Below are 15364 nucleotides of genomic sequence, written 5' to 3' on the forward strand. Positions count from 1 at the left end.
GATGGCGGTAGTTGGACCGGGGCTGTGTGAGTGGAAGCAGAGAGAAGGTGGACTCAATGATATGTAGTGGGTAGAATCAACGTGACCTGATGATAAAGTCATTATGGGGAACAGAGGGAAGAGATTTCAGGAATAACTGGAGGTCTCTGGCTTGGGTAACTTGCTGGAGAACATTTCTGTTTCCCAAGATAGGGAACTTGGAGGAGGAGCTGAGCGGGGGGAAGGTCAGTAGAGCATCCTTCCTGAAACTCTCACTCTACACCCTTGGCTTCAAGGGAACCACTTGTGGTTCACCTCCTACCACTCTGATGTTCACTCTGGAGCTCTCCTCCGTTCCCGTGGCTTGCATGCCTTTATGCCTTGGAGCCCCTAACTTATGTTCATTCTAGAAGTCTCCTCTGAGCTTTAGAACCATAGAAGCAGCTGCCTATGTGACTACTCTCACTGGATGCCACACAAGCCCTCACACTAACCGTGTCCAAAACTGAACACATAACCTTCTCCCCAATCTTGTTGGTTCTACCCACTGAACACAGATCTGGATGCATTACTATAAAAGCTGACTTTTGTGCTATTTTGAAAAGTTTAGTTGGAACCAAAGTATAAAACAGATCCAAACTGAATCACAGTAGTCGTGCGTCTTGGTGGAGGAGCATCCTCACTAAAGGAACAAGAACCCCTTTCCCGAGGCCCTCTCTGTCACAGTGCCCTGATTCTTTGGCTTCCCAGCACTTCTCACGTTCCAGAAGTTTCTCGTTTGCTTCCATCTTCCACGTTCATTGTCTGTGTCAGCCCCACTAGTCACGTGAACAAGGCTTCTCTGACTGGATCAGTCCTGTGGTCCAGCACTTACACTGATGCCCAGCTTTGAGACAGCACAATCCTGACTTTCCAAGGGTGTTTCCAACCTGTGTGTGAGCTGTTGACACTGAGTCTGGGCAACTCTCTGGAATGAGAGTATGCAGAGCTGCCAGAGTGACAGGAGTTTTTATATTAATCTCTATGTCTTTCATGTGGATACCTTGAAGGCAGAGATATTTTCCCTTCCTTATTTAGCATATAGTACATGCTCAAAACTTTTTTGTTTTAACATCTTTATTGAAGTGTAATTGCTTTACAATGGTGTGTTAGTTTCTGCTTTATAGCAAAGTGAATCAGCTATACATATACATATATCCCCATATCCCCTCCCTCTTGCGTCTCCCTCCCACCCTCCCTATCCCACCCCTCTAGGTGGTCACAAAGCACCGACATGCTCAAATCTTTTGAAAAAATGTATTGCGTGACATGAACATGGACAAAATGTGAAGTGGGAAAGCAGGATTGCTCAACTTCGAATTTCCAAAATGTTTTCCAGATTTGAAGGCAGATTTTCCTAAACCGAGAGCTGTTCCCTAGTAATAAATTTGGCATTTCATGAGCTCTTCTGACTCTTTAAGATATTGCATCCTTGAGTGAACAGAAGCAGGAATTTGGTTTGAATGAGCCACACCTGACAAATCCTTGCAGCTCTTCTTGAGGTAGATGAAAGCAGATTTCCTTTCAGGCAAACCTGGGATGGGAAGGTGTCCTACTGCCCCACAATTATTTAGCCAGGGAGTGACGGCTCCAGAGCAATGCTTTGAAGATTGTAGTGTGCAGCCAAAGCACCGGGATCTTGTTAAAATGCAGATTCTGATTCAGTGGGTCTGGGGTGGGCCTGAGAACCTGCATTTCTCGTCAGCTCCCAGGTGGTACGGGTGCTGCTAGTCTGGGGACCACACTTTAAGTGGCAAGGCCCTAGACTGGAATATTTCCCCACATGCCAGACTGGACACAGATGTTCCTGGACTTATTCTAAGGGTTGTTGAAAAATTGAGCCTTTCAGGTTTTGAGAATTTTTAAAAAATAGATATGTTTAAAAATAGAGCATTTGAATAGATTAAAATTAATAAAAGTAGACAGATTATTATCCCCATGCTATAGATCAAGTAGCTGAAGCCCACAGAGGTTAAATGATTTAGCCCAGATCACAGGGCTGGTAGGTGGCAAAATATTGTAAATTCAGTTCTCTTCGTTCCAAGCCCAATGCTCCGTCTCCTTTATCACATCTGTTCTCACACTTTTGCGTATTCCTTCCTCCCTCCCTCCTTTCTTCCTTCTCTTTCCTTCCTTCCACAGGGGCTTACTGAGCACCTTTTCGGGGCATTTGCCTTTGTGCAAAGCACTGCAGCTGTCTTGGATGTCTGTTCCCGTTCCCGCCAGCCCGGATTGTACCCTGTCTTTAAGACACAGTTGAAAAGCAACTTACTCTGTCACACTTTCATGTACTGTGCTGTCCTCAAACCCCATTCTGAGTGGGGAAGCTACAGCTACTCAGGAAGAAAATCGATATTCAGGCTAATGCAGTACTATCAAAGAAGATCCATTAACGTCCTGTCATTTAGATCCATTTAAGTCCTCTGACTCAAAAACAGACTTACAGAAGGTAGTTTTTATCGAGAACCCAGCCAGCCTTTTCAAACTCAGGAGGAATGAGTCATCCTCATGGTCTCAGCTGCTGGCAGCTTCTGGCATTTCTCTACCTGCTTCAGAACACCATATTCTAGTTCTAGCAAAGGAACTCCACTGAGGCTGTGCACCATCCATTTCACAGGGAGAAGAATAATTTGGAAAAATTAGGGACGCTCTGAAAGTGCCTGGCGGCTCTTTGTGCCCATCTAATTCTAATGAAAGATGAGTGCATTCAAAGCAGGGGGTGCCAGCACCTGTAGCTGTTTGCTGTGTTGCTATTTTAAGATATGATGGGTAGTATTAAAAAACTCTCCAGAAATATCTGCATGTTGAAAAGGCATTATTTGAACCATCCTCTGACCACTCAGGACACCGGAATCCACATCAGAGTATCTATAGCAGTGCATTCTGTTTCTCAAAATTTTGGAAACCTGCACACACACAGAATGTGAGCTCACGGCAAGGACAGTCATCTGGTTCAGCTACAGACTGGCCCTAAGACAGCTGCAGCCCTCACTCTGCTGCCTGGGGCTCCTCTAAAGGGTTTGAACACAACACACGCTAATTATGACCTTGAACACTCTCATCCTCAGGTGCACTAGGGCGACTCTGCTTAAAGGAATGCTTTGAGAAATTGCTCGGTAAAATTAAGAATATTTTTATAATTAAATAATCCTCTTCTCTATATCTATTTTCTGAATTTGCATTCTTTCCTTTGGTTTTCTTCAAGAGGGCAGGCAAGGGCTGCCTCTGTTATCAGAAAGGCTATCAGCTGTTCATACCCAGAGATCATATTCAGAGAAGTGTTGGTAAAATGATGTCTGTCCACTGAAATAATTTCTCCTTGAACGAGCTCCAAGAGCTTTATTGTATCTTTTATCTCTCATAGCCCTCTAGAGAATGTGGGAATATCCTGTCCACCTGGTACCGGTGAAAAACTGTGAGTTAATATGACAGGAATGCATTGTTTCATAAAGAGCAATAAACTGGTTTGCAAATAAATTAAGCGGAACAACCAATTGCAGCTGCCAGTTTCCACCAGGGCCTTTCTTGGTCTTTCCTTTCATTCCTTCCTCCTCATCTCCAAGTTCCTGGCCTTGATTTGTCTTCTGGCAGCTGAGCTCTGTTCTCAGATAATCTTATCTGCTCCCTTTCTCCATCCTAATCGACTCTCCATGTTGGCTGATTCCAGTTCTGTAGAGCTGTTCCCAGGTATTTGGGTGAATGCTGTACATTTAAAAGAAAGGATCTTGAAGTGTTATTAAATTCTTTGCTGGTCATGATAGATGAAGATACGATTGTACAACATGTAATTACTAGAACACTTTTTTTTTCCTGAATGAAGTTCTGCTATTTTCTGATTTCATCACTGTGCCTAAAATAAAGTTTTAATACATAATAGATGATTTTGTTAACCGCTGGCTTCATCAATGCCAACAGAAGAAATGCTCCTCTGAGAACTTGAAATATTAACAGTTCTGGATATATGTTAATATCCTTTGGTTTCTTATCAAGTTGTAGGTATTTCTTTTCTTTTCTTTTTTTTTTTGCGTTACGCAGGCCTCTCACTGTTGTGGCCTCTCCCGTTGTGGAGCACAAGCTCTGGACGCGCAGGCCCAGCGGCCATGGCTCACGGGCCCAGCCGCTCTGCGGCATGTGGGATCCTCCCGGACCGGGGCACGAACCCGTGTCCCCTGCATCGGCAGGCAGACTCTCAACCACTGCGCCACCAGGGAAACCCCCTGTAGGTATTTCTTGAACAGTATAGCATAGTGTTTAAGAATGTGGGTTATAGAGTCGTATTTGGGTTCAGATTCTAGTTCCACAACTAACTGTGGAAACTTGAGCAAATTAATTAACTTTTCCAAGGTTTAGTTTCCTGATCTGCAAAACAGAATTAACAATACTCACCTCAGTGGAGAAAAGGGAACCTGCCTACACTGTTGGTGGGAATGTAAATTGGTGGAGCCACTATAGCTATACCATAAATAGTATGGAGGTTCCTTAAAAAACTAAAAACAGAGTAACCATATGATCCAGCAGTCCCACTTCTGTGCATATATCTGGAGAAAACTCTAATTTGAAAAGATACATGCACCTCAATGTTCAAAGAAGCACTATTTACAATAGCTAAGACCTGAAGCAACCTAAATGTCCATCAACAGATGAATGGATAAAAAAGATGTAGTATATATACACAATGGAATACTACTCAGCCATAAAAAAGAATGAAATAACGTAACGTAATTTGCAGCAACATGAATGGACCTAGAGATTATCATACTAAGTGAAGTAAGTCAGGCAGAGACAGACAAATATCATATGGTATCACTTATATGTGGAATGTAAAATATGATACAAATGGATTTATTTACAAAACAGAAACAGACTCACAGACATAGAAAACAAACTTATGGTTACCAACGGGGAAAGGACCGGGGGTTGGGATAAATTAGGAGGCTGGGGTTAACATATACACACTACTATATATAAAATAGATAACCAACAAGGACCTACTGTATAGCACAGGAAGCTAAGCTCAATATTTCGTAGTAACCTATAAGGGAAAAGAATCTGAAAAAGAATATATATATATATACTGAATCACTGTGCTGTACACCTGAAACTAACATAACATTGTAAATTAACCAATACCTCAGAAAATTATTGTGAGGTTTAAATAAAGATAATGCAGGCTAAATAATTAGTGCAGAACCTGGCATGAAATAAGTACTCAATAAATAGTGTGGCTGTTATTGTTGATGGCCACGATGAGATGATGACAATAATTATATAACCAGCCCTGGGGATGGGAAACTCTCCTGTAGGTGATAATTCTAAAAATATCCAATTAAAGTGTGTGTTGAAATCTTCCTTTCCAAAACATTCTGAAACTGATTTCAGATGTGACAAGCAAGATTTGCTGAGTGCCAACTGGAATTTTTCTGCACACTGGAAAACCCTTGGTGGCTCCAGATCAGATGGGAGCTACTCTGCAGCAGGAAACTGTGACCTGCGGATATGTAGCAAGAAGTGTCTTTAAATAAACTAAAACGCTTTACAATGACACAGGAAAATAGTTATTAAGTAGCACCTGGCAGCTCTGAATTCAATATTTAGAAGCTTACGGAAATAAAAATATTTTTAAAAGGTAAATCTTTTTGACTCATGAAATCTAAATGTATTGGGCATACACAAACTTCAGGAAAGGCTTTCCAGGTCTGGCTAAATTTTGTCATTTTTAGTATTGTTATGCTTTTCTAGAAGGAGGTAAAGACAAATGCTGAGATAGAGAGGAACTTAGACTATCTGAGCAAATTAGCTTAAAGTCTGAATTGTAGAACTTTGAAAAATGACGTCTAATTCTTTTCAAGAACTAATGGGTGATTTAACCAGGTCTCGTAGACTTCGTGAAATCTTGGGGTTAAAATAGCACTTAGTCTGAGATCATTTTACAGTTGAAAAATGTGGGATCATAGAAGCCAAGTGAGGTGTTCCATAGAGCCCTAGTTAGTGACAGCAAGTTAGTGACAGGGGTGATGAGAAGAGGCACTGAACTCCCAGCCTAGCTCCGTTCCATCAGCTCAGCTCCCCAAGGACCCTTACAATGAACAGCAAAAAACATCTGTAGTGGTCACACAAAGTTAATACTAATTTTGCTACATGTTCAGAAAGAACTTATTTCTTTCACTTCAAGTAGGTTAAATTTCTTCCTAAAGCCTTTTCATGTTATTTATTCATTTAGAGGTAAAATAATGGTATGTATTCACCCTCATCTAAAGGAGAACAAATTAATGGAATCTAGACTGATGAAGTTTCTTTCTATTTAGAATTCAAGCAACGACAGTGATACTCAGAAAGCAGCTCTCATGTCACCTGGGGCTTTGTGTGTGTCAGTGTGAGGATTAAGTGAGTTACTAACACACGGAAAATAACTGGGCACAGTGAATACTGGCAATGACAGATCATAATGTAGTTGCTGTGGTCCTTTGGGATGACTATGAATGTCTAAATGAGGATTTATATTACTCTGGCTCAGCTACAAGTGTGATGGAGGGAACTAGGTCTTAAATAACATTGCTGTCCAATGGAAATATAATGTGAGCCATACATGGAATTTTAAGTTGTCTTGTAGCCATGTTACAAAAGTAAAGAGAAACAAGTGAAATTAATTTTAACATGTTTTAACCCAATGTATACAAAATTATAATTTCAATATAATTTTTAAAGTATTAGTGAGATATTTTATTTATTTATTTATTTATTTTACTTATTTTTTTTTGCGGTACGTGGGCCTCTCACTGCTGTGGCCTCTCCCGTTGCGGAGCACAGGCTCTGGACGCGCAGGCTCAGCGGCCATGGCTCACGGGCCCAGCCGCTCCGCAGCATGTGGGATCTTCCCGGACCGGGGCACAAACCCACGTCCCCTGCATCGGCAGGCGGACTCTCAACCACTGCGCCACCAGGGAAGCCCTAGTGAGATATTTTACATTCTTTTTTTTTCCATACTGTCTTTGAGATCCCATGTACACATTATCTTTATAGTCCATCTCAACTCAGACCGGCCCAGTTTCAAGTCCTCAATGGCCACGTGTGGTTGGGGCTCTGTGTTGGACAGAGCTGCTCTAGTCCTATGTACATGTAAGCCCGGTTTCCTCCTTTCTGAAGGTGCACGTGTTTTCTCTTGGCTCTTTCCTCCTTGCTATAAGATCAGTACCCATCATGGTGAAATAGAAATATGTTATACATTTAAATTTGAATTACAGTGCACATAGGCAAGACCTGAATTGAATGTTTGGCTCACTCTAAAAATAGTTCACTTAAAAAGCAATAGAGGGCTTCCCTGGTGGCGCAGTGGATGAGAGTCCGTCTGCCGATGCAGGGGACACGGGTTCGTGCCCCAGTCCAGGAGGATCCCACATGCCGCAGAGCGGCTGGGCCCGTGGGCCATGGCCGCTGAGCCTGCGCGTCTGGAGCCTGTGCTCCACAATGGGAGAGGCCACAGCAGTGAGAGGCCCGCGTACCGCAAAAAAAAAAAAGCAATAGAATATTTATTTTTCTTGGATTAGTTTATTTATATTTCAGTAAGTTGTGGCTAACTATATTGTCAAAGTAGAGGGAGGTTTATTTTTTATTTCTTTACTTTGATAGGGAAAAGCTTTGCTGACATGAAAAATACTTAGGTTTACCTTTGTTAAAGTGTTTTGTTGATTTATGATTCGTGATTTATTTACTAGTTCAGTAACTATTAATTGTTTCATGTTGCCTGAAAGTATGATTCTAATACTGAAGAGTTTGGTAGCTGGACAGAAGAATACACGTCTTACAACTATAACTTAAGACTCCTTATCAAGGACATTATCAAAGGCCTTACAGTAGAAGGAAACCCCATATTGCTCTACACAGTGGGAAACAACTACAAATAGATGTGCTGAAAGCTACATAAATAATCGTTAATCAGATGAGAACTTCTGTGTTACTTCTGAAAATTATAGGATATAAAGTAAAATAATAAGGTTCGCTTTCATGTGGAATAGTCGCATCACTTATTTTGAAATTTTAAAATATTAGTCTGGATCTGTTCTCAAATCTTAGTCTGCATTTAGTGTCAGGTTACCTGACACATCAAGCAGGACACACAATTTTCTCTCGTAAGTTTAATCATGAGGCTATGGGAACTTGGAGTTGAATTCATGCTTTGTGACTCAATGTGTAAATGAACTAAATATTCCAGGCCTTAACTTTCTTATCGGCAAATGCGGAAGAGTAACAAGAGCTAAAAGTGTAGGAGCACATAACACCCACTGACACTGGGCTCGACACCTTACTTGCTGTAATTCATCGAATTCTCATTACCCCCATGTCCCGTGTTGTGGGCACTATCCTATTTCCATTTTACACATGAGGGGGTCGAATTTGCCCAAGATCACAAAGCCAGCAGTGGAGTCATCATTCAAGCCCAGGCAGGAGCTCCTGAGGGAACTGCCTTGATAATTGAACTTACAGGGAGAAATAGAGGTTAAACAGAATTACTTAGAGGCATCTTTAAACATATCTTTAAAAAAACCCCCACTCTTTCTGTTTAGAAGTTCTTATACAGGTTCACTAAGATATTAGACTGTCCTGCAGTATTCCACAAAACCAAGCCCATCACTAACTTTAAGAAATAAAATCGGAAGCATAGAAGACTTCCTGATGAAGTGACGAGGTTGGTCCCTGGAAGAGAAATGGGGAGGACCTGAGTTGAATGAGAGTTTGACTGAATTGCCTCTGAGGTTCCCTAAAGCCCTGGCCTTCAGTGACTCTGGGTGAATGTCTGGGGTTGAAGGGTGGAGTTCCTGTGCCCTTATTTGGGGTCCACAAAGCCCAAGCCAGGCAATGGCAGTTCATGAGTAAGAAGAATATGTGGTGATAGCTGTTGAGATAAGGTAGCTCAATGAAGTTCTGCAAAGAAGCCTCTGACTGAGAACAGAACTCTTAGTTCAACCGCAAGTCTGCGCAGAATGGACTAGCTCATGGTGAAAATTTTCCGTCTTTATCTTGTTCTTTTTGGAATTTAATTGCCTTTGGAATCAGTAAAAATTAAACCATGGCTATAGATGTTTGATGACATGCAGTGCAGACAGTTCCAAATTTTGGAGAGGAAAAGGGGAAGGCAGAAAGAAGAAAGGTAGAGGGAATGGGGGCAGAGGGAGGGAGGGAGGGAGGGAGGGAGGGAGAGAGAGAGAGAGGAGATATAATAGCAGGAAAACAAAATGTGGCTATCAAGGCAAGAATGAAGCCTTTGTTAGGGCAGTCTGCTACAGCACTGAGATAATGATGGCTGAGATGGCTCAAATAACTCCCCTATTTGCCCTTGGGGTTAAGCTGGCTTTCAGTGTTGGAAAGAGGACCCAAGAGAAAAGTATGAAATGTTTATTTTAGCAGAAGTGTTAATCTTCTTGGGAGAAGGCAAAGCCACCAAATGCAAGGATTACCACTGAGCGTGATCTGGGCAACAAAGTCGCGAGGCAAGTGGTCCTCCAGTTAATGCACAATTCCTGAGCTCTCTGTTTACAAGTGGTGGAGACATTTCTATCAGTGAGCAGTGGATCGGTCTTCCCAGAGAGTACTGTGACTCAGCTAAATGGACTGCGGGCCAAGATTTAAGAAAGGTGTTTCTCTTGGCTTTATTTATACTAGATTTTGAAAACAGCAACATATGCTTTCTGTTTTTCCAGTGAATTTCAAACACTTCGTAATGAGTGTGTTCCTTGTATCAAATGTTCATTGTGTGACCAGGTAAATGGAATCATGTCACGCTGGAAGTAAAGAGGCTATGGTCTCCTTCTCATCAGGGAAAAAGCAAACAAGGGGAAAAAATGTTAGGTTTGGTCCCTCATGGCCAGTGCCTCAGAACTGTTCAATGGTTATTCACCACTCACCCAAGACAAACCGTTTATTGGCTGAGATTACAAAACTAGCATTCTGTGTCCCTGCCGTTAGTATGGGTATTTAAAAATCCCCAATAGATCCAAATCTGATGCCAAGTGGAGGGAAGAGTCACCTGAATAAGGACTGTGAATGATGTCACTGTGTGAATGACAGCTTTTTCCTTCCTTCCTTTCCTTCTAGAGCTAAGGCCTCCCCTCCGCCAAATGCCCTGTTCTCAGGGTGCCTATCACAGTAATCCCATACCTATCTGTGCGTTTCTGACTGGGTAACTGAAGCAATATTTCCACTAAAGAATGAGGGGTTCTGAACATTGTCTCACAGTCCCTGGCATATAGCAGAAGACATTCACAAGCATTTCTTACCACGAGTGAGTGGAAATAAGTGATTGTTGATTGAAAGTTCAATATTTGAGATTTTGTCGATTTTTTTTTCCCATAGTGGCTCCCAAAATAGGGGAAGGGAAAGTTTGGAAACAAATCCAATACTCATGAAAATCACAGACAATAATTTGGATGGATAACAAATTTCTAGATCCAAAAGGATAGAGATACAGTGGTAATATAAGCCAAATTTAAAAAGATGAAATACTCAACCCTGCACTTTCAAGATGGGGGAGAAACGACTTAACAGCAGCACGTGTAAATATAGCTAAGATTTCCCTCGGCTTTATTATGTGAGTGCCAGAAAGGTTAAGGCAATTCTAGGTGCATTTTCTATGCTTCAATAGAAGCATACAAAAAAAGAAGAAGAAGAAAGGAAGCAATAATTTCATTCCATTTTGAGGTGACATCCTGAGGGCAACCAGTTGATGAAGAGATGCAGGAGGGTGGTAATTTTAGAAACCTTGGTTTAAGAGGAATTTGGTTAGTTTTAGTGCAGGCAGAGAGAGGGCTGGAGAGCACTAGAGAAATACGTAAAGGGCTGTTACGTGGACCAGATGGATTACACATACTCTGGTGGCTCCAGCAGACGAAACCAGAAGCAGTATATAGAAATCCTAAAAAGACAGGTTTTAGTTCAGTGTAAGAAAGAACTGTCTAGCAGAGCTCCGCCTCTAGGAGCATGGAGGAGTAGATTTCTTAAGTCAGGTATATTCAACAGGAGGCTGCGTGGCCCATGACTGAATATGTCCTAGTGGGTTAATCTAGTGGGTCGCCAAGGTCCCTTCTAACTCTGTGGCTGTGATTCTCTTGCCATGTTGTAAAACAAAGCCAACTGGCATGAAAGTAGAGGAATACAGTTCAGTAACAAAGGACCGGCCTTGAATATCCTTCGTCTTCACCAGGGCCTGAAGGGCAAAGCAGTTAGGCAGCTGTCCGAGGTGCTGGATGGAGTGGCCTGTGTGTGCAGTTCTACTTCTGTTTTTCAGTTTGTTTTAATGCCTTCTGGGTTTTCAGCTTTTTTTCTTCTTATATAAATCTATTACCCCCCACACACGTGTGTGCATGCACACACACACACACACACACCAGGACTTCGTTAAAAGCAAAGACAGAAATATGTAGGCAATGTGTAAAAGAGCTGAACTACACTACTGCCTGGGGCTTCTCTGCCCTGTCCCAGGAGCAAACGAATCCATTTCATTTTCAAAGGTTAGACTTGGTACCTGAAGTTGGACTGTTTGACGGGACTGACATTTAGAGTAGCTAAAAATCTCTGCAGTGTTAGGTAGACCCAGGAACACTGTGAGGGTGATAAACCTGTCCTGTCCTCTATTCTCTATTTGTGCAGCCTTTCCTATGTTACTTGATTTTTTTTCTCCCTTAGTTTTTCCCACTCCCCAGATGGAAGCAATAATAGCATCACTCCTTAGGTGTATGAAAATGAAGTAACTTAATGCATGTAAAGAAGTTACAACTATACCAGGTGCACAGATAGCAACTATTAGTGTTATTATATACTGTGTTTGGGATCCTCAGATTTGATAATTTGCTAGAGGGACTCACAGGACCCAAAACGTAGTTACACTCACAGTTAAGGCTTCTTATAGCACAAGGATACAGATTAAAATCAGCAAAGGAAAAACGTGCACTGGGTGGAGTTCAGGTACACTGGACCACTTGCAAGCTTCGTTTTCCTCCCGTGCAGCCACACAGAGAGAGCTCAGTTCTCTCAGCAATGACGTGTGACAACACATGCACAGTGTCACCAACCAGGGAAACTCACCCATGCCTTGATGCCCAGGGTTTTGGGTTTTATTGGGGTGGGGGGGGTCCGTCACATAGGCATGCAGAGCATGTGTGACTGACCTTAGCCACTCGGTCTTCAACTCCTCCACCTTCCCCAACAAGAGGTCCAACTGACAGGGTGTGACCCAAAGCTCAGGCATATAAAAATAGGCATTCACCATAAATCACATTGTTTGCATAAACCATTGAGGCATGGCCCAAAGTCTCAGGCATACAAAGACCCTTTATCAGTCAGGATACTCCAAGGGTTCAGAAGAACCAGTCAAGGGACAGTCCTGAAGACGTTTGGAATGTGGAGGGTTTGGGCAACTCAGGCCTACTGAGTTAACCATTTACTGCACATATATGTAAATCTTGCTTATTTGAACAACCCAATTCAACCATTTTCTTAATGTTTGGAATGGCTTTTTTTTTTTTTTTTTTTTTTTTTTTAGTATGTGAACGTTTATTGAATGTCTACTGTGTGCATAGCTCTTATAATCTTCTCTCTATAAAGCTAGAAAATAGGGCTTCCCTGGTGGTGCAGTGGTTGAGAGTCCGCCTGCCGATGCAGGGGACGCGAGTTCGTGCCCCGGTCCAGGAAGATCCCACATGCCGCGGAGCGGCTAGGCCCGTGAGCCATGGCTGCTGAGCCTGCGTGTCTGGAGCCTGTGCTCTACAACGGGAGAGGCCACAGCAGTGAGAGGCCAGCGTACCACAAAAAAAATAAATAAAGAAAGAAAGAAAGAAAGCTAGAAAATAATTTCAGTTTCAATCCATGTTATAAACACAGGAAATTGTTATTACTCTAGTATAAAAGGACACACCAGAAACTAAGATCACGGCCATTACTTCAATAATGGTGGTAACAGAGTGCTCCATATATTTTGACTACAAGTACATGTCACGTGCTTTAGGTATAGTATTAGTTTTAGTCCTTCTCAACAACTCTGGAAGGTAGGTAACAGCTCTGCTTTACAGGTGAGACAATAAAGGTCCAGGGTTCTAACAACTCCCCCAAGACTCCTCAGTCAGTAAGGGGTCAAGAATACATTGACCATCTGATTCCAAATCTCATGGTCTTAACATCATACATGATAGTTTCCTATGACCTTGAGAAACAAAGGCTCTCAAAAATACTTTGAAACATTAAAAATCCAACAAAATTTATGAGACTTTACACATCTCAAGATCCACAGAATGTTTAGACAAGGGGGCAGAGTTGTGGCTAGAACACGTGTTCATTTTACCAAAAGAAGAGATTCCTGCAAAGAAGATTCCACGATGCCTCGCTCCCTAAAAATGTGGTGTAGAAGACACAAAAGCAAGGAAAACAGAGATACAAAAGGGGGGAGAAGTTATATAGCTATTTTGAGTGTCTTGGTTAGTAAGGGGGACATAAAGTCTGAATGCCCTACAAGATTCCAAAATGGCTGACACCATGACTTATTTATAATCATATCTTTTTCCTTCCCGTTATTAGATCTCAGTCTGTGGTAGAAGCTGGGACCCTGAAACATGAGGACAAGGGAGAGAATGAGAACACTCAGCCACTCCTGGCTCTGGACTGAACCCTGAGCCAGCCTGTGCTCCGGACATCGCCCGCCCTCAGTGGTATCAGCCACCAGGAAGCACATGTGCAACTGACCCCACGATGCGTGTGTTCGGCTCGACACAAGGGCCTCCTCTCCTGCCACCCAGTAATGACTGTCACCAGCCATTGGTCTAAGCAGCCAAAGTTGAACAAAGACTTGAGAGATGCTTTTTTTCCCAATGAGGGAATTGGAGGATGAAGCAAGGCAGTTATGGAAACAAGATTCCCCCCATCCCATATTTATAGTATTAAGTGAATTGAAAAGAGAAAAACTAAATTTGATGCACACACTTCATTAGGATAAGGATTTTTCTGAGGCTTTGCAGAGACTCTGTCCAGTTTTTGCAATTTAAGATTAAGTGCATTTCCAAGTAGATACATAAGAATTAAACTGTGCAGACACAATTGTCAAGTTTAATGTAGTGCAAAGCCCCAGGACAATAGTATCTCCAGTGATTTCCATTCCTATATTGAAATATTTTCTTGACCTCATCACCAGCATCAAATTTCAAATTGTTCAGCCTAAGAGCACGTTCTCGTAGGTCTGGCTATTTGCAGAGCTTGTTTTTTTAAACAAGGACACAAATTGAAAGATGACTATTTCATCTTAGCAATGTGACTTCCCACAGGAGATGTGTGTCTCTAGAGGGTGGGGGGGTCTCATTGAAAATACATGTCACTGATTAATGAATCCATTCAAGTTGCCTCACTTGGGTCACTACAGAAAAGAAAAGTGCTACAAAAGCATCACACCACTCCCCATGTCCCCTCACCTCCTCTTGCAACCAGTTAAAGGTGTGGAGAAAGGGCCTGGCTGTTGCTGAGAGGGTAGGTATCAATCATGGAGGAAGACCCTTAAGGATGGTGAAATATGAAAGAACTGAAAATAAGAGAAGACCAGGAATGCAGGATGAAATGCCAAAGATCACTTTATTTCTTTGTTTATTATCCTTAGAAATGGAGTCCCCAGCTATCCATTCAAAGGAAATTAGATAAAAAATAAGCAGGTATCATAAGATATGATATCCTTACTTGTGCCATGTTTCCCAAAACCAGGTGTATGTTTTTAGCTATCTCTTATTCTCCCAGCCATCTGCACGACATGGGCCTTCATTAGTATGACCAGTTGGTGCTCAATGTCAAATAAAAAATATTTTAGTTGATAATGAGCAGTAAAATATGATTTTACACGTTAAGTACTTGGGAGGGTTAATTTGTTGGCTAAAAAATTCAAAGGAAAGAGGTGATTCAACTGGCCATAATCACCCTCGATAGATACTGATCTTAATCATTTATTACATCTCTTTCTCAATGGATCTAGTGTTTTAATTTTTTTCTACTGGTTGAAAATAATAACGGAAGTGATTTTTGTATCCCACCCTTGAAATAAAATTGAAAGAGAATTTAAAATATTTCTCAACCAATGGCATCACAGTATAAATAAAACCAATCCATTTTGTATAGACATTTCAAATAACAAAAAAATAACATTGGTAGAAATAATTCTACCAATGCAATGACTGAAACACTTTTCTTACATACCACAACATAGGGAAGAAAGATGAAGAATTAAAGCAAATTAGAAAACCCATTTTATTACTTGAGTTTATAAAACAGTTGTGGGATCCAGGATTTCAAATGCTACTGGAGTCTATTATTGCCAACATCCTGCAGC

The 15364-nt window shown here is 41.7% G+C and overlaps 1 protein-coding gene across 1 annotated transcript in view; it reads left to right on the plus strand.

Annotated features, from left to right (window-relative positions):
* CLVS1 (clavesin 1) overlaps nt 1–13666 on the plus strand; it is a gene marked incomplete at both ends in the record, with an annotated part of 146613 nt that extends 132947 nt beyond the window's left edge. The window contains one exon of the mRNA XM_079722789.1: nt 13579–13666. Coding sequence (XP_079578915.1) covers nt 13579–13666 — 88 coding nt within the window. The remainder of the gene's footprint in view (nt 1–13578) is intronic.
* Between the last annotated feature and the right edge of the window lie 1698 nt (nt 13667–15364).

The sequence above is a fragment of the Hyperoodon ampullatus genome, assembly GCF_949752795.1.
Source record: "Hyperoodon ampullatus genome assembly, chromosome: 17".
NCBI classification, from domain to species: domain Eukaryota; kingdom Metazoa; phylum Chordata; class Mammalia; order Artiodactyla; family Ziphiidae; genus Hyperoodon; species Hyperoodon ampullatus.